This window comes from Euwallacea similis, chromosome 24 (genome assembly GCF_039881205.1).
Source record: "Euwallacea similis isolate ESF13 chromosome 24, ESF131.1, whole genome shotgun sequence".
NCBI lineage: Eukaryota > Metazoa > Arthropoda > Insecta > Coleoptera > Curculionidae > Euwallacea > Euwallacea similis.
In genome coordinates, this window is record NC_089632.1 from 1,953,028 (window position 1) to 1,979,332 (window position 26,305).

General features: G+C 32.5%; 2 protein-coding genes across 2 annotated transcripts in view; both read right to left on the minus strand.

Annotated features, from left to right (window-relative positions):
- The window catches only part of knockout (Stork-head domain-containing protein knockout), a 51,430-nt gene extending 36,864 nt beyond the window's left edge, over nt 1–14,566 (minus strand). The window contains exon 1 of the mRNA XM_066402012.1: nt 14,341–14,566. The gene's annotated coding sequence lies outside the window, so the exon portion shown is untranslated. The remainder of the gene's footprint in view (nt 1–14,340) is intronic.
- A 6,200-nt stretch (nt 14,567–20,766) lies between these two features.
- The window catches only part of Tet (Ten-Eleven Translocation (TET) family protein), a 73,095-nt gene continuing 67,556 nt past the window's right edge, over nt 20,767–26,305 (minus strand). The window contains exon 12 of the mRNA XM_066402080.1: nt 20,767–25,336. Within this exon, the coding sequence (XP_066258177.1) occupies nt 24,373–25,336 (964 nt within the window). The 3' untranslated portion in view covers nt 20,767–24,372. The remainder of the gene's footprint in view (nt 25,337–26,305) is intronic.

The window sequence follows — 26,305 nt, forward strand, 5'->3', positions numbered from 1 at the left end:
TTGGGACGTTGTGAGACAGTAAATTGCACATTACGTACTACCGTCGTGTTTAGTAGCAAAATTGTGGCGCAGATAGCTTTAATCAACTGTGAAATCTGATAAAACATGACCTTCTATAAAAACTTCTCCACTGACACCGGCTCGTTAATTTTATTGCCATTTCGTGAGCACAGACAAAATAATTCGTAGTGAAATTTCTTATCCATTATGCAGCATAATCCATGGCATTTTACACTTGATCTCCCTCTCGATTTGATCTTTTGTTGTCAATAACATTACCTTTCATACACATTTTAATTAGGTATAACCACTTTCATCTCTGCTGGGTTAGTACTCCCAACGAAACCGACAATAATGCGTTCTAATACCCACTATGATTCTTCTAATTTGTTTCAAACGCAGAAAACGAGTTTTTATGGAATGCCGTGTATTGTTAAAAAGAACTTTGTTACCATATATAATGGAGCTAATCTATTATAATAGCCGATATTGTTCAAATTAATTCAAAAAGTACGAGTAATAGAAAGTTCCATTAATGTCAGGAAGTCTAATTTCGTGAAATACAAAAGCTGCGGAAAGTGTTGAGTAACACATTATTATGTGTCAGGTTCTTTGAGAAGATAACAAATTTTCTTAATTTTGTGAGAAAATATGTACGGTAGCTTCTGTGTAGCGGATATCTCAAGTAGGAAAAAAGTTTGCTTATAATGAGGAATAAACTGAAAATATGTATATTGCGTCCTAATTGAAAGTGAAACAGCTTATTTATGGTGCTAAGTTCAACGCCACTGTCTCTGATGGTATAAATGTTAAAATGTTATGCCATACATTATTTGGCTCCCCATATACAGTTCAAAATTAATAAAAGCCAACTAATACTTTCCCCAATTATATGTATTATACAGACCCATAAAAATTCTTTAAACCTCGTCAAAAGTTATAGAGAAAATAATGTAAAATTACCTTTTAAAAAATTACATCTTTCCCCATACACAATCGAAATTCAGGGAGCATACAACACAAACACGGTTCTGATAGTTTCTGATGCCATATTTTAAATGTGTGATTGCCAAATTAATGCGTATCTAATTTTGCTTTACTGCAGCAAAGTATTTCATATGCTGGATCAATTTCTGTTTCATAAATAATTTTGTTGTAATTCTATTTTTAAAGGGCGATTAATCACCTTAAAAGAAAGTGATTAGACCTAACACACCGTAGTAAAAGTTACATAATAAGGAAGATATAATTTTGCGAACAATTTATCAATTCACATTTTTTACTAATTTATTTTTAAGTCATAATACCATCATTCAATAATAATTACTATATTGATAGAAATCTACCTGATGAATAATTCGTGGATACATGAAGAGAAATAATGGAAAAATATTAATTGATAAATTGTTTGACGAAACATCACCCTTATTATGTAACTCTTATTACCGTATTGTACGCCGTTTTTTGAGATGATTAATCACCCCTTCGAAATAAAATCTTAAGAGTTCAAACATGTTCGCAGCGTAATAGCATTCACCTAAATGATGTTCTCCTAACTCCAGAGGACAGTGTTGTATGAATTTGTACATAACTCATTTCAGTTGGCTCATCACTTCACTTTGAGTCTCACGTACCTATGCTATCTTAACACGGTCACGTTCCTTAAACCTAAAAATATGCCTTAAAAAGGTAAATACCTACTAAATTCTGAAATAAGATTAAAGTTATGTTACTCTTCGATTATGCCTTTATTGGTTGGCAGTGTTCTGAAAGGTTCTTTCCTTTAATAATAGAGTTAGAATCCATGTAATTGCCAAATTCTTGTATTCGATTTTGTTATAAGCTGTGAAAATATGACCTTATTACTGTACGTTTTCACCGTTCTGGATGCCTTACACTTGATCGGAGTTATTGCTTTCAGTTGTGCTTTCACCTTGGTGTACAAGACTATGAAAAATTGAGGGAAATATAGATTCTTAAGTTTAATCAAAAATAGGTTATTCACGGAGTGAATATACGCCACCAGTGTCAACTCGAACGTTCCTAGGGATCATTCAGCTCAATTTTGAGTGAAGCTTTCCATAGAATGCTCCAAAAGCTTGCTGTAGAGTCACTACATATCCAGAAACAGTGCTAAAATCTCTGTTATCGTTAAAGCGTATAACAACGAAGTATTTATTGATTCAATAGATTTTTTTTTGTTTGGGATTCGTAGCGTATACGCAGAAGTAAGCACAATCAGTATAAAGTAAATAATGAACATAGACAACCTAAATTTACAAACAAATCTGCTTTGTGGTCATTCTACTAGTTGTAATTACAGATAAATAGAGAATGAAATTGAGCATAGTAGCTATAAAATAAAGCAGATAATTGCAGAAAAAAACAAAAAAAGACTTAGTTTTAAATATGAGTCATAATTAACATATAAAATAAATGGTTAAAAAAACTTGCCGATCTTTGGTCAAAGTGATTGTAAAACCATTTTTGGTAGATTCGTAAGAAGCAGGGCACACTGATGTACCAGGCCATTAAATTTGGATGAAGTGTAATCAGGAAACTATGAGTATTTCCGGGGTATTTATTTGATGCCAAAAAAATCGCAAAAGATATAATGAAAGAAACTTGAAAAACAGGATTATAAACATCTTTTCGCGGATTCATGGAGAGTCAAAATTTATAGGGTAACACCCTAGATTACAAAATGCAATACGCTATTATTATTTTCGAACAACAAAGCAATCGACATATTGCTTCATAGTTAATCGTCGAAAAAGCTTAAAATTTTCTGAAATAGTTTCTTTCTGTTCAAACCTATGTGAGTTCTTTTCAAAGCGTAACCAATTCTTTCCCTCTCTATCTCTAGAATATTTAATTTCCAGTTTTTACCAATTTAAATCTACCTATTAGACTATCTATCCTATCATTGGAGTCCTCCTAATATTATATTCAGAATTCATAAGTATAGAGCTGATGTACATATATGAATTTCTGGATAGCTCATAAGTCTCATGCTAGTGAGTTATGAGATGTCCACACTTCATCCTTACTAACATTATCTAATTGGTTAACTAGAATCACCAAGCGCATGAAGAGTAGAGAGAACTTGCCTACCAATAGTGACTAGCTATTGGTAAGCTATATAGAAAAACTAGAGCTGTATAGAAAAACATACTGAAATGGTTATGATTGAATCTGGGCTATATTCGTTCCCATAGCACTTAAAGGCACAAACTTCCTGATGTAGAACACTATAACAATGATGAAGATTTTTCATTAGAGCCAACAAAAACGAGAAAGAAGTTGGTTCAACTTTGAAGATGTCACCCCAAATATTCTAGTAGACCTTTATCTCAGAACTCTATCAATTCCACCATCGGTTGGAAGGTTATCTTTTTCTATTTGTGGAAAAAAGAACTGAAAAATAATATGGTCAGTAATGAAGATTTATATGATTTAGACTTAGAGAAAATATAAGGATTCTCACCTAAAGTATAAGAACTTAGTAGAAAGGAGAGTGTTATAAACCTGCATGTGAAGAAAGCAATTGAAATTTGAAATATTACGGAGCTTCAATGTAAGACAACTAATTTAATGTTGCCTAATGGAGATATAAATGATTGATAATTAGAGATATATCGACGACAAGTCTGCAGTTTTAAGACTATTTTTCAAAAAATCCTCCAAATTCAATATTTTTAACACATTTCAAGGAGAACTATATTTTAAACTATTCGTCAATAGATTAATAGAAAAGGAATATTTGCTTCCTTCGAAGTTGCAATTTTCCCAAACAATCTTATAAATATGAAAAACTGCATAATCTATAGGGTGGAATAAGCAATAATGCACTTTTGAAAAATAAAACATTTTCGATTATAATAATTTATATACCTGTTGAAATAAATTCACAAGAACTCAGTCATTCTTTCTGGCTGGTCCTCCGTTTATTTTGTCCTTCATTATTGTCTAATAGTATTTATTCGTTATCAGTTCTACTTTCTAATCTTTCAAAATTCATAATAATTTTATACTCGGTACCAAACTCGGCCATGGTTTATTCTATTTTTTAACATCTGTATTTGAAGCTAAAGTTAAAGAATTAAAATTTAGGGTGCTAGGAAGTCGAAAGCTGCCAATAAAATTGCTATAAAATCTCTCTTAACGACGATGAATCTTGAAGTTTCGAATAAGGTTTATTGAAGTCCCTCTCGTTGACATTCCAATATTGTTGCTTTGGCAAACAAATCACGTTTTAGAAATATTTTATCAATGATTTGTGAAATATTCAGTACGAAATAAATCATACAATCAAGGATAAGTTTAATGCGATGTTTGACGTATTAATGAATATCGTTCAAATTTCAAAAAATCAAACACCCATTACCAATGTATTACTGGACTACCATGTAAGTCTATAATCAGATTTCGTGTCAGGTTAGCAACCTTCCTTAGCGTTTATAAGTGAAAGCCTTCAAGTTTGATACCAATTTTTCAATGTCCAATTATCGTTGATGCCTATTCAGTTTAGGAAATAATATTATATATTTTGGTATTCTGTACATTAACTGACCATTGAAAAAACTGGTTGATTTGTCAAGGTTGTCACAGTAAATTGAAATCTACCTTGAGCTGTAGCATCACGGGAAATAGTTAATGAAACTACTTAAAAAAAACTCTTGAACTGAAAACTATTGATATTAAATCCATAAGGAGAGTGTATAATAATAGTAAAATGCACTTCAGCTGCACCTAAACTGGTGTTATATGTAAATATACAATAGATCTATCACTTGCAATAAGTGCTCGTTAAGCTGCAAAAATAATGTGGGAAAATTTGCTATATTATTTTAAAAGTGTGTAAGTGGAGCAGCCGCAGAAACTGTTCTACCTACTAATGATTATTATTATTAACAATACTTGCCCTGAGACGATATAAACCATATTTGCCTATAGATAAATAAGAGACGATGTTTTTTCCCACGTTATGAATATATGTATAATATCTATCTATTATTATAAGGATGATAGTTTTTGCCTTATTGTTTTCAGACATAAAAGATTGACCTAGTCTTGGAATTTTTCCGGTCAGTTTTTCGACAATGGTGCAACATGATTTCTTTGGCATAGTTAACATCTTTATTATTCATCGTTTTCTCAAAAAAAGGAGGTTGTCGTAAAGAATGAATTTTCAAACGGAAGACTTTCTAAGAAACGGACACAAAATCTTTATAGAAAACATCGAGGAAAACATAAAGAAAATATAAATAGATACTTACCTTTATTATCTGAACATACAAGTGAAAAATGGATAACACTTACTCATGTTTATTTTCATATTTTAAATGAGCGCAAAGTTCTTAATGAACATAATAATAGAGAAATTATTAAAACTCTACGTAGAAAGTACTACGTTGAATCTATCTAAACAGTTTATATGGACATGCACTTTAGATCCTAGCTTAAATTACACTAATATTATATTTTCAGTAGAAATACAAAAACACATTAAAAAAAACATGCAAATACTTTTTCTCAATTATACCAACCTTGATGATAATCATGAGGACGCATTAAAGGTCATTTTCTCAATACCTGTTTAGAAAGTGAATTAATAATTCCACAGTGATAGATAAATAGACATGTCCCTAGAAAAGAAGGGAATGAAAGCCGGCGCTTCTCTTTATATTACTTAAGCGTTTCAAAGCCTTGTTATGGTTTATCCCCCTCATTTCATGTTAACAAATTGAAGAACGGATTTTACCAAATTTTTATTCAATTTTCAGTGTTGAAAATCATGAATCGAAAATACATAAACTCCATTTACGACGTCACTTCACATAGAGATGTAATTCATATTCTGTATCTGTATCAAAAATCAAAAAGCACGAATCCGTGACATCGAAGGGTTATACAATGCTGAAGAATCTCAGATGATGGCGGAAGAGAATGGTTTAGTAAAGATGAAAAGAACACAAAGACGTTAGAAGAAAATTGATTTGAGGTGAAGGTTGTTCATTTATGATTTCAAAAAATTGATGGAACAAATAATTTTAAAATTAAAAAAATTAAAAAAAGGAAGATCTAATACAGATGATAAGGAATTTTAGTAAAATTCAAATTGTAAAAATAAAATTAATCCAGATTTGAAAAGAGATTCATTGCAAAACTATTGGGTATCCGTGTATTTTCTACATCTGGTCTTGAATCTGGAGGTGAATACTTGAATCTGTAAAGAGATAATAATATTATTCGCACAATCACTATTAGTTATTAACACCAAAACTTAGAAAAACATATTTTAACATGTATAAATAAAAAATTATGTAACGTTTTTCTGAATCTCTTTAATAGTTTTCCAAATATTTTGATTTCTAAATCTTTAGATTTCCATTGACATTTTATATCATATTGTTATGTACCCCGATGCAGGGAGATAGGTTTGGGCAACAAAAACGCGTTGGTTCTACTAGTCACTACTATAATCAACTATTCTGGTCGAGATTCTATTCGGAAGTGCCTGTTTTTACCCTAAAGCTGTATTTATGTATATATCTAATCAAATAGAAGGGTGATTACAAAACTAATTACTATGCAATGTCTATTGGAAAAACCCCGGACCTTGGCTTAATTACTTTATCTGTGGGGCCAAGGTTAAGTTAGTATTATTGGTTGGGCCAAAGGCCGAGTTAGTACAGAACAAATACAATTCTTCATGAGAAATACAAATAAGCTCAAATGTCAGTTAATTTATCCTAATTCATAAGATAGGTACATTACAATATCATATTACATTTTGGTCTCCAAACTGGAATGTAGGTATGCCCCATGAAGACTTTCATACAAGTTAATCATTCTCCATTGAAACAAATTCTCGAATAGTTTGTTAAGTAAGACATCTTCAAATTTTTGAATTTGGGTTCTTCAAGTTATTTAATTATCTGGTTTTTCATGCTGAAAAGTGAAAAACGGTCAGTCCCTATTGATAGATGTACAATGTATTAACCGGCTATTCTATATAGTTAAGATTATATATAGTATAGCTGCAGTTTAAACTCCACCTGAAGTTAAACTCAATTAATCTGAATTAATCTTGAGGTCGGGTATAAACTTTAGCTATGCAATCCGGCCTAAAGTTTATAAATGTCGACTAATTTTCATATTTCTTACAATTTTAATTTAGAAATTCTTAATTTTGCTTTAACGCTTTAATTAGTTTGTGAGCATTTGGATATGTATTTTTGGATCTTGCTTGTTGTTTCCAAAAAATTTAATTGATATTGAAAATTTGGAACAACCTAGAAAACTGAAACCAACATTCTTGGATTTTAGCTCTCGCATAAATATTAAAATCCTTTGAAAATGACCGATTAATCTTGGCTTTTATTTGCAGAAAAATGATCAACAGAATGAGCTGATTCTAGAATGTTAAAAAGCATAAAATGTGTATCGAGACTGAATAGCGTGCTATCTTAAAATTTCTTCCCATTTTAGCTTAGAAATTTTCAAATTTAATTCCGAAAGTACGACACTAAAAAAATTTAAGAATTTGTATCTAAAAATACATACCAATTTGAAGATTCACTTTTAGGTATTTTAGACACAACTTTTACTTCTTTATTTGCCTAAAATTTCAATTAAATTGGTTTAAAAACATCTGCTTACTGAAAAAATCTGTGCACGATGAAAGTTTGTTTATTATATAACTTTCAAAAATTCATCAAGGGTTATCAACCTAGGTGGTTCATTTCTTAGTATTTGAAGAAGCTTTGTTTGCTCTATGATTAGGGACATCATTTAAGAATTTATAACTCAAGTTTGAGAGATACTGACAGGTGAAATTTCTAATTCTAATTTCTTAATTCTAAGCAAAGTATACAGCTTTTTACACTTAGTATTTAACTATGTAAAATACTAAGTAACATTAATCAAACTCTACTTTTTTATATATATATTAAAAAAACTCATACTTTTTTTAAGCTAGGAATGAAGATTGATTTTTAGATACTGTGCATTTTCGTGTAGTCGTAATTTTTCACTGACTTGAATATCACATACCTTAATTTTTTTTTAATCAATCGAAACAATGAGCAAAATCAAAATGTTCACTTTCAAGAGCCTGGAAGTCCATTCAAAAGATGAAACGTATTTATAAATATGTAACATTTAAATGAAACAAAAGGTTGGTTTCTGGACACTCTAAGTGTACTTTAATTTAAAAAGAAAAGCCTAGAAGATTAAACTTCTGAGATTTGTTTTTTGATATGTTATTTCTATACAGTTTTTATTTTACATCCACCCGTTTAGAATTTGTAGGTTCTCTTAAGTAAATAAAATATAGAAATATTTTAAAAAATAGCAAGCATTGAAATTAAAGTGTAGGGATTGTTTGATATAAAAATTCCCCATCTTTTTAGACTGGAGATTCACAGCTTCTAGTATGACCTAGAATTTATTATTAGTATGGCATGAAAAATCCATTCCTTTGTCTAAGCGAAAAAAAATTAAGGTAAACAACGACTTGTTAACTTCCATTACCGCTTTTTGTAGGTGCTGTCGGTACTACTCGAGATTTGTTCTCCTTTATCTGGTACATTAAGCAACTTTTGCTTCATATTTTTTTACTCCACTTAAATATTAAAGACCTAAAAAAAAACTATCGACGTCTAAACCACCGTTTTAAACTATACAAGTAAAATGAGTTTCTTTCAAATAAAACTAATTAAGGCTAATTATCATAATTTTACCTATGGCGACAAAATGTTGACTCATTAGCCATGTGTTAATATGAAATATTGTGACTTAAAGTCAAGAGGATTTAGAATTCAGTTGTTACTTAACGATACATCATAGACATAATAGCGTTGAAAATATAGGAAAAGAGGCACTATGGAAATCTTATAATGCTCCGCAGTGGGTATTCTACAGAAACATCAAACGGAAGTTACGTTTTCTATGCTTTTAGAAGATATGCCATTTAGTAGATTAAATTAAACTTTGTTCAGTGATAATATGATCTATTGTTAATTCGAATTAAGCGAAACAGATTATCTACTGTTCTTCAGATATCCATCAGTTTAGTTCTGGCTATGATTGCGACTGAATTTCAATATACTGCATTTACTTCAATATAGTTAAATTAAACGTGTTTAATATATGATTGCTATATTTACCTACATTAGCTATTACTCGTAATTAAATAGTGATTGCGTAGTCGGTGGGGATGCGGTTGAACTGCCGTTAAATTGACTATTTGTATTGTAATTTCCTTATAATTTTTTTCACTTGTCATCCAATCCCGTATATGGATTGTTTTCTTTAAAAAACTACGAGGTGTGAAAACATTTTCCGCTCCGTTACCAACAACAAAATTTTAAGATTCAATAATGCACTTTTGGTAATATACAAAGTTAAGCACCGAAACCCTTTTGTTGTAATGTACGAAAAGACGCTAAGAGCGAGATATTAATTTCTAAAATTTTCTAAATGTTACGGTAAATCCATTATTTCCTGCAGATAAAGTTTAGTTATCATGCATGGTAAAGTGGGTGGTTCCCAACATACAGCCTTCACCTGGTTTTCGATGTCACTGATTACAGGTGGATGTTTCGGATAGACATAGAGGTCATAACACCCATCTATAATTCATTATTTTTAGTAAGAACGTGGTAATTAATTATCTTTAAAAAAATCAGTCAATAAACCGGTTGGTTCGGTTTATTGACTGACGCTATGTTTTAATCTTTGGGAAATGCCTTATTAGGAGAAACGGCTATAATCATGCAAATGATGACAGGGGCTTTAATAGTTACTTATCCAACAAGTGCGGAAAGTAATACTTTCCCGCGCGCTGATGCCAGTTACTGGTAGTTGCGATTGAGTGCGGCAAAGGAATTTCCGAGCTGGGATTATAACGAGTTAAAGATTATAAAGAATAACTTTCAGTGTCTAGAAATTAACCTTTAAAGTTAAGATAATTAAGCTACAAGTCCTTAAATTATTATTAAATCTTGAATGGACTTTCGAGTCGAATTTTAAAATATGTATTACCATGCATACGACAAAACTATTCGTCGTTCTTATTGAAATTATTGAGCTGTAAAAATTTTTAAGAGTTTAAAAAACCAAGCCTTGAGATATCAAAAAGTGTGTGGAATAATTATTTATAGCTTCTTCTATTTGAAAGTCACCAATTTTTAAATTTGTTTCAATACTTGAATATATATCGAGCTTTTGTAGACGGCCAATTATTGCTTACCATTTTCTAAAAAAAAAAACAATAAATTGAGGTAATTTTTCAAATAGTTTAAGAATAGCACGAAATATTTAGAATGTCTAGAAACTGGTTTTCGATATCTTTCATTCGGAAGTTACCCATCCCTAGATACATTTTTTTCAACACATGAATGAATTTTCGGAAATTACCTATCGGTTGTTATCTAATACCTCCAAAGACAGACTGAACTCAGCTATTTCTTTAAATTTTCTTTGAATCTCCTGAAATGCACTTTAAAGGTTGTTACATAGAAGATACAAATTCTTAATTTTGCTTCATGTCTCGAATGGACTTTCGACATTTTGGGGATATTAATCTTGTCTAGTACTTTTCAAAATATCAACGTTTCAGAAAGTCAATGAGTATGAAGAAGTTCGAACGTCCAAAAATCGACCTTTCAGGATGTCCAATTTGGAAGCTTAAATTTATTTCAAGACATGAATAAATTTTGTATCTTGAGATGATCTTGTAGCTTTGCCCAAAGCTTCCAGGAAGATGCAGTGATTGAGTTAATATTTTAGACAGTCAAAGGTCAAAGGTACCTAAAGTGCTCAGAAATCAACAGTCTACTTTGGCGTAGCTAACAGGGCTTTACATTGCAATTCAAATGATTAAATCTGGTGCACAGTCTGCATTTTATACGAGAATACCGCTAGCACCACACTAGTTCCAAGAACCAGTATTTATGCACCGTAAGGTTCCCATGTTAAAAAGCAAAATTTCTATTAATTCCAGCATATACTTTGTTCACCTACTAACATATCAGTTCTAAGCGACTGCCCAAGGGGATATCATATCCTGTTCCGACGGGTAATTTCTGTGGGAACTCTCGACCGAACTCTTCGCCAACAAAAACAAAGAACATCATTATTATTTACTTAACATTAGGTATTCGTCATATTTTTGTTGAGTTAGGATTATTTCGTTTTGTGTTTAGGTATTAGAGAATGTAAATTACCAGTTTTTGCGAGAACCACAAGATGCGTTCTCGTTCTGCTGAGTTTATTATTAGCAGGTTCTGAGCATTTAATTTACCTACTTATGCTTTGATATGATTTGTCAACGAATTTTATTGAGTTGCAAAATGCGCAAACTTGTCCTAATTTAACTGTAGTTCTCCGTTTCTGAGATATCAGTGATTTAGCACGAGTATCAATCATCTTAAGAATTAATAATCACAATTATCATTTACGATCGTAAGTAGGTACTAATTTTCAAGTTCTGAAGAGATCATATCTTTAGTCTGCATTTATTAGGAAATTGTTTATTCAAAGATTAGACAACACACCTATCATTTGAAAATTTAAAGTTAAGAACAAATCCAGGACCTTACCAGGGATCAGGGCCTGACGCATTGAAGAACTACCAAGACCGTAACGTTTATTATACCATGAGTTTCTAGACGAATTGAATTGTTATTTCTAAAAACTCGATAAACTACTCTTGCAGGATCAATCAAAGTCAGACTTTCAAACTGTTTTGCATTGAAAACATTATCATGGGCGCGATTCTGTAGCATCGATGTATTTTACGATATGTCGTGTAATTTTCATTGTTTTACATCAAAGTTATGGCTATACATCAATAACACATGGATGTAGTCACAGAATTTAGACATATTTTTTGGTTGTTGTTTCCCGACTCTTTCTATTTTGGTTTTTATCTGGATGAGGCATCTTAGTTCCAATTCAGAAGACTTTGTATCTATTCATTCCTTCTGGGTCAGCAACATGAATCGTTTGAGAAGAACTGTAAATATTTTTATGATCTGGAAGTTCTCCATCCCTTTGTTTCTTCCTTAATTCGACTTAATCATTTATACTAAGTAACACGTATCTAGAAAAATATCTTTTCCAAATTTTTTTAAAACTTTTTGATTAAAATTCAGATATTCACAACTGATTAGGTACCAATTCTTCATAAGAACTTTTTCTATAAAACATTGATCTTCTCAGGAGAATATCACGATAATCTATATTTTAAAAGATTCTTTTGTCTTTTTTCAGACGTTTATATTTTTATTTTTTTGCCTGTTCTTAAGAGAAATGATTTCTTTATTTCCATTGAGGTAAGTTCGTTCATGACTATGACTTCCATCCAAATCTTCAGAAACCGATTTATATTGAGCTCATTTTTTTTCCCTAGAGAAATATTCTTCTTCTATGGAATATTGACTCTTTCGAGACGTTAGAACTAAAATCTATTTTCAGTGTTTATCTGGTCCTCAATATGCAAAAAAAGAAATTTTATTTCTTTACTTGCATTCTCTAATATTTATTCAATACTTTCTTCCCAATAGGATAAGTTTATTCTCAAAAATTCTCTGTCTTCCCTTATCTTCCTTCAGAGACGATTGAATTCCACTTTTCATCTTTTTCCCTTTTCTATCTCCTTTTTAAAAAAATATGCTTGAGTAGAATATGTGGAAGACAACAATAACTTTTATCTGAATTTCTTCTGGACTCTATAATTTTAATGGAGATCTTCAGATATCTATTAAGTTTCCATTTGTTTTAATTTCCTTCTATTTTATTTTTTCTTTAATATGATTTGTTTGAGTAAGGCATGTCAAGAACTTTAAAAAAATTCTTTTTACAAAGTTCTTCAAGGCTTCATGACTTCCACGCAAATATTCAGATACTTTCCTCTTTAGTTTTGGTCCTTATAATTCCATTTCTTCGTGTTCTTACCGCTTTCTTTCTTGTTTAACAAGATATACTTCACTAAAGTGTATCAAGAACTAAAAAAATATATTTCTTCAAAATATCATTAGGACGCTATATGTCTTCCTTCCAAATCTTCAGAAGCTCTTCTTTTAAATTCCAATTTTTCTACATGCCCATGAGAACGAATGAACGAATTTTCCATGGGATTTTGACTTTTTTCGGACTAACACTTAATCAATGTTTTATCAGTTGTCCTTATTCTTATTCCGTCGTATTTTTTTAGATTCTATTCCATCAGTTTTTTTTCTGCTTATACTCCCGTCTCTCATATTAATTTCTTCAAGCCTTTATAACCAGTGTCATCTGTGTCTTCTGAGATTTTTTCGATTTTTTCCCTTAACAATTTTCAGATACCTTTTGTATCAATAATTAAAATAAAATAATATCATAGATGTCAAAACCACAGACCTGGAATTTCCTCTTCATGTTTAGTTATAGTTTTTAGTCGCGATTTGAAAATCAACACAAAGAAGTGTCAGGGTCAAACTTAAACTAGTAACCTACATAAGAAGTACTTGAGAGTACATTATGATCACGAAATACCAAAGTAATGGCATTAAATTCCAACGAACACGTCCCAAAGAAGTACCTATACAGTCTTTAATACCAAGGCAAAGTGTAAATTTTAAAAAGATCAAAACCCGTGTCTGTCGAATGTATAAAGGTTGCATCAGCACCGAAAGATAATCATTTAAATCCTTCTAGAATAAGGAGAAGATATTTCAACCCATTTAGCATTATTTGCTTGACTAATATGCTCTTAAAATAAATCACTGAAAGTAGAGATGAAACACCTACTTTAGTTAGATCTTGATGAATTAAAAACTTTCCAGACATTTCCAGTCGTAAACATTGAAATGAAGAGAAATGAATCGGAATTTATGGTAATACCAACTCTTCAATTATCTCTCAGAGTTAATTTGAAATTATTTCTAGTTTTCCATCATTGAAATCGATCAAATTTCAATTATTTTAAATTTTGATAAAATATTAAAACATTTGATTTCAGCAGGAAGTGTAATGCTGCTCATCATGTCATCAGTTACCAAGCATTGAGAACTTGTAGCTTCCTATATCGACTGTTGTAATTTGCGTGTCATAAAACATCAAATTCGTGAATGGTGATTGGTGAGAGCCTGAATAAAGCATTCGCTACTCACGACAATATCACTCGCAAGACTCATAAGACATCATTATAATATTTTTTCGTGTATCCTAATTCACCAAAAGTGCCCACTTAATGACATAACTGGTGTACGTGCATAATAAAAATTGTCACCCAAGACGATAGCCTTGAAGCAAATTCATTCAGTAATTCAAAGATCGTTTTGTATTTACCTTTAGTCGCCATGAGGTATCCTAAAATGCGTATTCCAAGCAGAAAAATGGCACGATCTACATACACCCACCAACACACTTTCAACCAACGAAAACCAGTCCTTTGAGAAAAAAATCCGATTCGAATCAAAATCCGTGGTTTGTTCAGGTCAACGTGAAGGAACCGCGAACATACCTGCACGCCACCGACATAGTTGGGACTATGGTACTGAATTAGCGGCCGCCCAAGAAACGCTGCTTAAGAGATGGAAGTGGTTCCACGGTTCTACCGGAGAGGCCACGGTGAGAAAGCGAACGTCTGTACCCAAAGGTTTTGTTTATCTTGCTCTTGACGACTATAATAAGATATAAAATGCCGTTGTGTTTATAGAGAACACAATTCGCGACTAGCGCTGCTTTCTTCTAAGCTGATTAGCAGTTGATATAATACACCATAAGAAGTTGGATCTTGGACTTGAAATGTTGGTTCTTCGTCCTTTTAAACCGTAGCCAAATGTTTATGTTTCAAAAAAGTTCAAAATAATCCAAAAAACACGATAAAAAGCTTTGATACTACTAACAAGCACTTGATGCTCCAAATCTCTCTCGTATGACATCTCAAGTTCCTATAAAACAATCGCAATAATTACGTGTGAAGAGATTTCACAAGGGACAATTATTATCAATTACCTGTCTACTTCCCAAAGCTAATTGAGCTTATCCTTGTCTCAATGATACTTTATTTCCTTCATTAAATAGTTGCTTCGTGAATTTTCCAAAGCGGCTTATTTCCGTAAAAGTTCCCAAATTCACTTAAAAGGTTCTATAAAAGTCGACCAATTATGTATATTATTAGGGAGTAGTGCGAGACAGACAAAACACATAAAATGGACAGTGGAGAAAGCACATAATGCAGTCAATGCACTGCGAAAATTATACCAATAATTAGAAGTCCTTGGTGTTGCAAAAAAGTCTAATAAATATTGCAGTTTACGCAGCTCTAACATTATTTGAAAATCAGATTTCCAACTAAGCTAGATTTATTATGATATTAATAAAGATTTGAAAAAAATTTTATTTTTCCTCTGCAACGGAAATTTGAAAATGGATACAAAATTAGTCCCAAAGGCATTAGGCCATGAAGATAAAAATATGCACACGATTATAAATGTGCTGTTAACTTACCATTCAGTTAGTTTCCGTAAAACCAAAAATCAGTCCAGTATCTAATCTATTTGAACATTTTTTTGAAAATTAGATTCAAATTGAGAGCACTCTAATAATTAATAATAAATAATGGTTCTTATACTCGGTTTGTCGAACTCCTGGTCAATATTCTGCTCTGATTTCGTCGTTTCTGTGGAAATTCTTTTTATTATTATTTTTTATTATTAACCATATTCAAGTGAGGGTCTACCGACTACTTTGCCTGGAATAAAATTTCGTTGAAAACCATAAAACTGATCAATACTCTATTTCATTAGTCTCTTGGTAAAGTTATCAAAATTTTGATCTGCTGGTACTGAATGCCATGAAAATCAAACATTAACAGCTAATGTCATTGGTAATTTTTGGTTTCCATGGAAATTACCATCTAGATAAAACTGCTATTACTTTGTTCTATTGGTCCCTTAACGAGCAAAAATTGGTTCAGACATTGGCAAGGACCTTATATTTGCATCTTCAAGGGCCTGGTAAAACTTCATGTGAACTAACTTATAGTCAAACGTAACCATGAGACAAAGTGTCTCTGTTGACTGTGAATGCTGTCTCTCCCTAACTGCACATAGAAAAACCGATTCCTAATAAACTAAGAAACCTAGTAAAAAGCTTATTTTTTCTAATTTTTAATCACAAAATCACAATTAAACTGACGGTGTTTGTAATCTGAATTGGTGATTGAACGAGCTTTATTTGGTAACTGCAGTTCTATAGATATAGGTTAGACCTTAAAAGTATGTTCAAATATAGATAATTTCATTATTATTTTTGGCATTGCCAAAAGAAAGTGTAACTGTTGTCATTTCAAAAAACAAGTTGCCCTTATCACTGCTATTGACTGATTACGCAAAGGCCGTGTAAGGTTAAGGGGTCAATTCGGCCCCCACGGGCGATTGATCTGAAATTTTTACCAATTGTCCCTATCACTCAAAGGACTTGCCACATAAAATTTCAACTTCCTAAGTCTCACCATTCAAGGGTAGGACGGGGTTGAGGGTGAAAACTTTAAAACGCCATATCTCGGGAACTATTCATCGTACAGCGTGGGGCAAAATGGTGCGTCCTTCAGTAACCATCTTCTTATTTTCATATACTTGGAGATTTATCGGTTGATGCCAAAAGGCCGAAATCTAAACAAAAAAAACTTAGGTGATTTTAGAGGAGTTCGCACTTTGGTACACTAACCATTTTTGCACACTGTGTAGAGCGCCTCTCTAAGTATCTACCCACGTTGAATCAGATTTGTATCAAATTCAGTATTTGGGATCTAACGATTCAAAGTATAGGTATACAGGTTTATTCACCCAACCCGTTCATTAGAAGTTTACTAGGATCTAAAAGTGATACGAATTTGAAAATTTGGAGTTAAGTTCGACATATACTATTTTTTTTAAATATTTTCAACTTGCTGTCACTTCCGGTTTAACCGGAAATAGCTGTAACTTGCTTATTTCAAATAGAACCCTCAGTATATTATTTTATTTTTAGATTCTACATAATATTTTAGGTACATTTTCTGTATAATGTCCTATACTTAGTTCTTATCGTTTTTGAGATATTTGACCTTGAATTAAAAACGTGCCTCTGTAATGACCAATTTTAAAATTGCATATCTCTGTAGTTATTAAAGACATAATATCCATATTTTTCAGAATGTCAATACATAGTCTTAGGTTCACTCTTTCACTATTTACATGGCTTAGTATTATACAGGGTGTCCAAAATTCAGCTCCTGACATTTACATTTTTGAAGTTGCAAAAGTCGTTGTTTTTAAATGGGACACCCTATAACTTTAAGCAGTATCAAGTAGAAAATGTAATTCTCTATCGAACTGTATTAGGGTTACCTATACCTATTCGAAACCATTTTCGAGATAATTAAGTTTATGTGAAACTAATAGTAGATATTCATTCTGCCAAATTTTTATTTTTCGCGTAGTTGGCCGTGGAAAAGAAATAATGACCGTTATTTGTTAATAATAATAGTTATTGTACGTTTTTGTTTTTCGGTGGCTGTTAGTAGCAAAATTAAAGTGAAACTTTGAACCAAAATGGAAGAATACACAAACGTTGATATTCTCAATTTTGATTCTGAAGGACGCACCATTTTGCCCCACGCTGTACGATGAATAGTTCCCGAGATATGGCGTTTTAAAGTTTTCACCCTCAACCCCGTCCTACCCTTGAATGGTGAGACTTAGGAAGTTGAAATTTTATGTGGTAAGTCCTTTGAGTGATAGGGACAATTGTTAAAAATTTCAGATCGAGCGCCCGTGGGGGCCGAATTGACTCCTTAACCTTACACGGCCTTTGAGGGGGGTTACCACTTAGTTCTTAAAACAGATCATCGACACCTACTGGCATTGTCCAACACTAAAGCTCACCTGTTTAAGCACAAGTTACAATTTTAATATTGCATATGAGCGGATAAAAAAATTAGCACGTTGGCGTATCATTAAAAACAGCTGATTTGGTTATTGCATGTATTCAAGAAGTTGACTAAAGACGCGTTTGGATTACATATTTCCAGTTAAGCACGACAAATTCTTCGAAAATCTGATTAAACCTTCAAGAAACTTAGAGTTTAATTAAACTCTTTTAGTCCTGGTGGCCACGATATGACCATAATTAAGAAAAGTTAAAAACTGTTAAGAAATGCAGTAAGTATTATCGGACTGTCTTCAAATTGACAAAAGTTTTGCTTATTGCTTTTACTTCTTTGCCCGTGGCCTGAGGCAGAGAACCTTGGTCAAGAGTTCATGTGAATTTTGCCGAGCCATACAAAGGTCATGTCCTTCTCGTCATTGTTGATAGTTGCGGTCAGTTGATCAACTCTGAATCGATAAATTCAGAAACGGCTACAAGCTACTATCAAATATTTATCTACAATGTTTCCCATTTTGGATAAAGTTTCAGACACCATAAATACGGACAGTGGCAAATGGCATTGATTTTTGGCGCTTTCTAGATTTTTTTGTAATATAAATATATATGTATAATAAAAATAAAACAACAATGTCTCAATTAGAATATCACTTATTCATACCCTTTCAAAGAACGACTTTGGTTTATTCAATATGCCTAAGACCATAACACAAGCAAATTTTCAACAATTTAGCAAGTCCGAAAGAGGCTGAATAGTGGGTTTCCAAAAGGCTGATTAATCTTTTAGAGAAATTACTGTTAAGGTGACTACTCGTAGAATTTTAAATACAGTAATGAGTTGTTGTCGGGTATACTTCCAGGAAGCCGAACATAAAGGAGAGAGGTACAAAACGTCACTGAAAAACCACAGAATATCAAAATCGCCTTCTTCAACTTTTGGATTTAAGCATTCACTTTGATAAAGGCTCTTGGGAACAAGTAATTCACGAAACAAAGAATACTTAGTGGAATATGGATTCCATTTTATGAGAACTTTGTAGTGATTTCACACCGTGCTGATCTCGTACTACCTCACTCTCCTGAGCATCGACGAAATTGGCTGAAGTAGTGTAGAAAACGATAGCAATGGAACTTGCACGAACCAGATCTGTCTAAATATGAGAAATCCAGGTTCTGCTTAGATCTGCATGATAGTCAAGCAAGAATGAAAAAGGGACGCGACAGAGCGAAATATGGAATCTTCAATACAAAGGTATGTACACTAGACCATCGTAGGAATGGCGTGGGAGTTTATTGTTAAGGTAGAAGGTCGCCTTTGTTGTTGGAAGCAGTTTGACTGGAACACTGGATACTGGAACAATATTTTTTACCCTATCTCAGATTACGACCCTCCCTAATCCATTTTTTCAACAGGACTATGCACGACCACATGTGGCCAGAGTAACGTTATACTGCGTTCAACAAAATGACAGCAATTTTCAATCTTGGCCACACGGATCTCCAGAGCTTTAACCCATGGAACACATCTGGTGTATTGTTGGTAGAAGACTGCAAAATTGATACCACCCTTACAAACCTTCGCGACTATTTGTAATATTGTAGAAATAAAAATCAAATGAAATGAGAGCACCCAGGAGGACATCGATCATCGCCTTAAATCGATGCCTAGACGTGTTGAGTATGAACGAAATCGTGGAGGACCGACCCATTTTTTAATTTTTGAAGTTTCTCGTTTTTTGAGGTAAATGCACTTTCTGTGGTGTGTAAGTGTGCTTACTTCATCAGTGCCCTATTTCTAACAAATTTTGAATAAGCGATTTATAAATTTATTAATAATTTACTCTTTTAAATAAGTTAAATAGACCTCATTTTTTGCATAATTTATTCAATTATCTCCTTGATTTTGAGGCTATTTGGACTACATTTCTTTCTCCAGCTATCTGTAATAATTAATTGACACCAATAGAATAATCACAAAGCAGATTTACTTGCAAACTTCCATTTTGTAGTTTTCTTACTTGTGCGTGCTTAAACTATTTCTCGTTGAAAATAAACATTACATTCAATTAAACTCATTATGCTTGATGCGTAAGTTGAGTCTAAAAAAATCTAGCAAATCTGGCAATAAAATCATGATACAAAGGCCCAATAAGTGAGTCAATTTCATTACCCTGGCCAAGAGGTAGCAAAAAGTAATTATTCGTTTCTTACTTTGATTACTTCGCTATTCGATATATTTCTGGTTACATTTAACTGATTCTGTTCGCCAGTGCTAAGACTGCTTTGCCTCTACTCGTTTGGAATAACTTTGATCCACAATTCACAATGTATTGGCTACTAGGTAATTTTAAACAATTTAAACTTTGCCCGTCAGGTTAACTCAGATAAGTTATGGCTAGTTTCGATTGGTTACCAAGCTAAAATAAGGATTAAGGGTCAAGTTATGTACATATACGTTATAAACTATTTTCTAAGCCGATACCATTACTATACATTATAAACTCCCGAACTTTACATCAATACACGTGTTGCCGAATTTGAAAGTATATCCAAACTAAGGAATATTTTGAATCATTATTGAAAAATTTAGTAACAATCACTCAAAGGTGACGAAAATTAGCATCACTAATAGATATCGTATTCAGAAAGTTTTAAGTGCCGAAAATTGAATTATAGATACCTAGCTTTGCCACGAAGATAATCTTCATCAGAAGGAGGAAATAATTGGCAAGCGCCTTTATTTTCACGACAATTATTTTTCAAGTACTTTGAACTTTGAACTCTCGGCCTCAACTGGCGGAACAATTTTCCATTAAAATTTCACGAACAATAAAACAAACATTTGCTATATTATAAATATATTCACAAGACAAATACACGTACTTTTAATGTCTTAATTCTCAATAAAAACTCTAGAACTAGGAATTATAAATGGCAATACCGATAAAAAAAATGCTTAAATTTTCAGTAGATACTTCCACATAAAATACAACATGAAATTCAAGTAGTTTAGATATTGCTTGCTTGAATACTCCGAGAATGAAGGGCGATGAGAATTCTACAAAAATGGAACAAGGAAATGGAATGCAAGTATCCACTTAAAAGATATTTACAAATTGATTGTTGACAAATTTATATATACAATTCTATAGTATTTTGTGTAAGTATAGAATTCCTACAGGGGTGCAGTATATTTACAGAAAAAATAATTGTACTTCTTAATTGTAACTCAACGAAATTAGGCCTCATATACAATAATTTTTTTGAGGGTAAGACCAAATTGAACATAAAGAACAAACGTTTTGGATATAATAATCTAACCTACCTGTTAATTCTCCTCTACCACAAATTGCGTGTAAAAATACTGAACCCCAATAAAACTAATCTACTAATAAATAGCAATAAATTAATAATGGTGACTTTGATAGTTCTTAACTAAGTAAAATACAAAAATTATATATCCATCTTAGCGGCCAGAACGCGTCTAACTTCACAATACTAAGAATGGCAACTCAACATGGCTGAACAGAAGACATGCCTATCCCTGAAAAGGTTTTTGTCTTAACTTTTAGGACTACTTACTAAATCGTTTCATTTCTATCGTTTCAAATAGAAACCTCAGTTTTAATATTATTTTACGTGTGCAATAATTCAGTCGAAAGAGTAAAACTGCAAAGCGAATATCTAATTGAAAAAATTTGGCATCAATGGCTAATATTATACTTTTAAAATACTTATTTTCAAACAACAGCGTATACTAATTCTATACATTCAAACAGATCCACTGGGATGATGAATTAGATATTATCATATACTCTATTTAATATTTTTTTAATAAAAAAATACTTTTAAACTATAAAATGCATATTTTCGATAAGTCAATTTACAATAGTTACGGTCTTATTTGGAGATTATCAACAACAATACATTTTACCCATCTTATCATCTACCATAGACTAAAAATATTCCAGAATTTTACTTTTTGTAATTGCGGCGTTAAAATGTATGGAATACGAATTTGCAAGCCTTAATCGCTACAGCATTCGCTCATGCTTTTCAAGTTCGCAGTGGTGATAACGACTTACACAATATCACAGGAAAATGGAATATATTTAATTTTTCGATTAATTATTAAGAAAAGTTAAATATTTAAAAGATTTTCTTCCATACATTTGATGTTTAGTTATGTATAAACTATTTCAGTTACCTAGAGTAATAACAGCATGATATAAAATGAGGTATAGTTGGTATTGTTGTCCTTTTTGAAGTTTGTTCATTAGTTCATTATCCTAATATTCGTAATTAGTGTGATGTTCTCCAGAAGAATAATTTTAAGTTTGTGCTACGTTAGCGCCAAACAAAACGTTTATAAGACTAAGAGAAGCTCAAAATCTACATAGTAGTTAAAAATCTTTGGCTCTCAAAAAACATTTAGAATTTTATTACCGCACTTCATCCGGAATTTACATATTTTGGATTAAAACAAAGAAAATTATAAATTTATAGATTATGATCTGCAAGCCTGAGAAGGAATTATTGCTCTGATAATTTAATCAGTTAGTTTACCCGAGAATGGAGAGAAAATTCAATGTTTCCATCTCATGAAAAAGAGCCAAAAGGAACCGTAAATTCATAAGAAGTATTACCTAATTAAAGACTAATAATGCATTAAAATTCTACTCTGCAGAAGGCGGAACAGTAGCATGAAAAATTGACTTTTACCTTTCCGGCGAACCTGAATTTTTAACCAGGTAAAACGATTTGAGATATTAATTACACAGAAATTTATTGCTAGAAAACGTGTATTTCACTTACATATAGTTCAAATTAGGCAAACAGGCATTAAATGCAAGATTATGTGTTTCCTAAGTCTTATATACATTAAAGAGGAATTAAAAAATCGTTGATGTTGGATTTAGAAGAGGAAGGAAAATATGAGAAATAGAGGGAAAAATATGATGAACAAGATTAATTTTTCTGAGTTAATTGGAGAAAATTGAAAATGAAAAATCCACCCCAAAATTGCAACAAAAGATAAAGGAAATTTAGAAGAAGGCTCAAAGAAAATTCTCCAATCAGCATATTACTGAGCAACGAAGAAAAAATAGAGTCGACTCAATAAATATTCGAACTCGAATTTCAGAAAATTCGGTTTCTCCTACCACGTCTGAGATATTATTTCGAAAATTCCAGTCACCACGGAATTTACTATGAAGTTCACGATGCTCAACATCCCAGAAGGGAGCATTGCACCTTTCTATGTGTCATCCTTGAATCTGGGGGAGAGAACCATTACCAAGCAAGTATTTACAGCCAAGTTCAATAGGTCGCATTACAGCATTCCTACGATCTTCCACTATCCTGAAATATTGGAAACTTCGTATTGTGACTTATTTCAGTCCTACGTTACGTACTCAATACTTGCATGGCGATATTCGGCGGGGGCACATAGGATTTTTAATCAGCAATGGAAGGTGATGGGGAAGAAAAATAAAGGAATGACTATTGGGGTTTGCTTTTGACACCAGGTGTTATAACTGCATCATCCCTGTATAAACGAGATTGCCTAGTTCATGTCCAAAAGAACATGATTCGATATCGAATACCTAGAGGATGCCATGGTTATAATACAAGGACCAGGGAGGATTTGGGGTTCAAGTATTAGGAAGGTTTGAAAACGACGTTGTAGTATAATGGACAATAAAATTATTTAGTGTGTTACATCTCACAGCATGAAATGTTTTGTCATAAGTTCAGTCATAGGTCAGAGCTTTACAAGATTGCAGGCCCCTAATATATCAAACCGTATTCCTGGTTACTGTTCAAAAGAGAGCATCTTTTACTAACACTACTACTCAGACATAACAAAATCAATCAAATCTCATGTTTTCAATGAACTGAAAACCGATTGAAGCGCAATGAATCAGAAAACGTAATACTTAAGTATTACGAGGCTAACGGAAAGCATTCAAATGTTAAAATACAGATATAAAATCTTTTTAAATCTTACACTCTGTTTACTGCTCTAAGCAATAATGCTGTTTGAAACACTGGCTAAGCCTTAATGGGTAAAGCTTTCTTTGGTAAAGATATACTTTGTTATGTACACTGAATGACTTTTTGTACTTTGTTTCGGCAATGTTAAATATTCTAACGTTAGTATTTCTGAGATCATAGAGGCACTATGAGTTAACGGCGTTAGTTACTTGAAATCACAAGTATTTTGGTATTTTTTTTTCATACTGAATGACAGTTAAAAATCGCGAAAACCATACACTGTGTTTCAGACCTAAAATATATGTACATTTTACAGCCTTTTTGTAGTAGAAAATTCCCAAACAGTCAAAGGCATTTTTATTTAGCGGTCATGAATAGCAGTGCTCAATATACAAATTTATAGTCTAAAATACTATTACTAACTTTGGCAAACTAAGAAATGGCAGCAACTTAATTTTTTGGTATGGCCTTTGAACCCACATAGGGTTCCTGGTAAGCACCTGTAACCATACATGGGTACATGGGAAACATTGTGGTAAAAGAAAAGGTTGGTAGTGTGCTTGTTTTAAGTCCCACCTCACTTCCTAAATTACCTAGCAAATCCAAGGTTTTAAACTTGGAATCAACTGGTTCAAGGCCCTTCAGCTTCAAATAGTCGCACAGACCATGTTGTGGCTTATTCAAGCTTCGATGTTGGTAGAAAACTAAGCTTATGCGAGTAGGATTAGTCCTATCAGGGGTTCTGAGAGATGTCGTTGCATGTAGCTCATGTTTGGCACACTCAAATAAGACACTCCCGTGGGATAAAGCTATGGCTATTCCCCCTATCTCTGAATCCCTAAAGCATTCAGTATTATCGGTATATCTGATATCTACAGTTTTGCATTTAGGGCTATTATCTATTGACTCAGTTGAAGCCATATTGTAATTATACCAGTCAGGACTAGGTAATCCATGATTAAAATGAGGAAGCACTTTCGATTCATAGTTATTAGAGTAATTTGAATAATTATTATTGAGATATCCATCGCGATTGTAGTGTTGGCTAAAATACTGAGGCACACTATAATACGCTGCTGGTTTGAAATATGAATTGCTGCTTGGAAATTCTGGTAAGCCATGGCCTTGCACGTACCTACCATAGGAATTATTAAACTGGTCATACCCCCAACCAGTTCTGGAAACTGGAGAATCCATTACTGTGCTGGAGATTTGATCGTTCTGGATTTCAGCGTTATTGTGAAAGCTGGCAGTTTCTTGGGGGGATTGCAATAATGATGTAGACGACACTGATGGAGATGATGGTGGATGAGGAGTGGAAGACTTGCGTTTTCTTTGGCTGTCTTCTTTCTTGCTTTTGCGGTTCTTGCATTTTTCTGCTGGTTCTGAAAATGTGCGCACTTCGCATTCATATCTAGAATGAGAAGGGATTTTTTAGAATTTATTTTCCAATCTAGATTAGTTAAGAATTTTTCGATCGCAATGCATCAAAGGAAATATTGTGACCAAAAGAACGGAACAGAGACAAACCGGGAGGGGAGTTTAAAAGAAACAAAGAAACATCATTTGGATGGAAGGAAAACCGAGGAAGGAAGATGAGAGAACAAAATCAGAAACATAGAGAGACTAAAGGAAATATCTATAGGTGTATACCAGGGAAAGGCGTAAAGCATCTCTAAAAAAAAGTACTAAATAAAATCACCCCTCATAGAGTATATCAAGAGAAATTACTAACTTTGTGATGACGCATCTCCTTCTCCAAAATTTTCAAGGTCTAATTAAGCCCCATATGAATTTACTTTCTTTCATTTTCCATTCTTTATATACAGGGTGTTCTATAATGAGAGGAAGATATTTTAGTTGATGATTATACAGCTTATTTCCAACAAAAAGTAAGATAAATAAGGGTCAAATTTTCAATGGTTTAAGAATGATTTAATGTTTAATTCAATAGCTCATTAACCAATAACCAATCAAAACAACAATAAAATAATTTTAAATAAATTGATTGATAATATCAGTATTTAATGTTATTATCATATAAATTTTTCAAAATGTCGCCCCACTCCCTTCTTCTGGAATTCACAATTTAGATCGACGACACACAAATTTCATGGCACGCGTGCGCAATCTCTTGTAGATTTTCTCTTTGGAATTGATAGACTGAGAATATACTTAAACTTTTAAGTAACCCCAAACATAAAAATCCAGAGGTGTTAGGTCTAAGCTGCGCGAAAGTCATTTCATAGGACCATAGCCTCCAATTCGTATTTCAGTATAATTTTTCTTCAGCCACATAGTCACTTGTCTAATCTTAGTGACTACTGATTTACCAAAAAAAAAAATTAGTTTGACCCTAGAAAGTTACACTGACAGTAAAGGA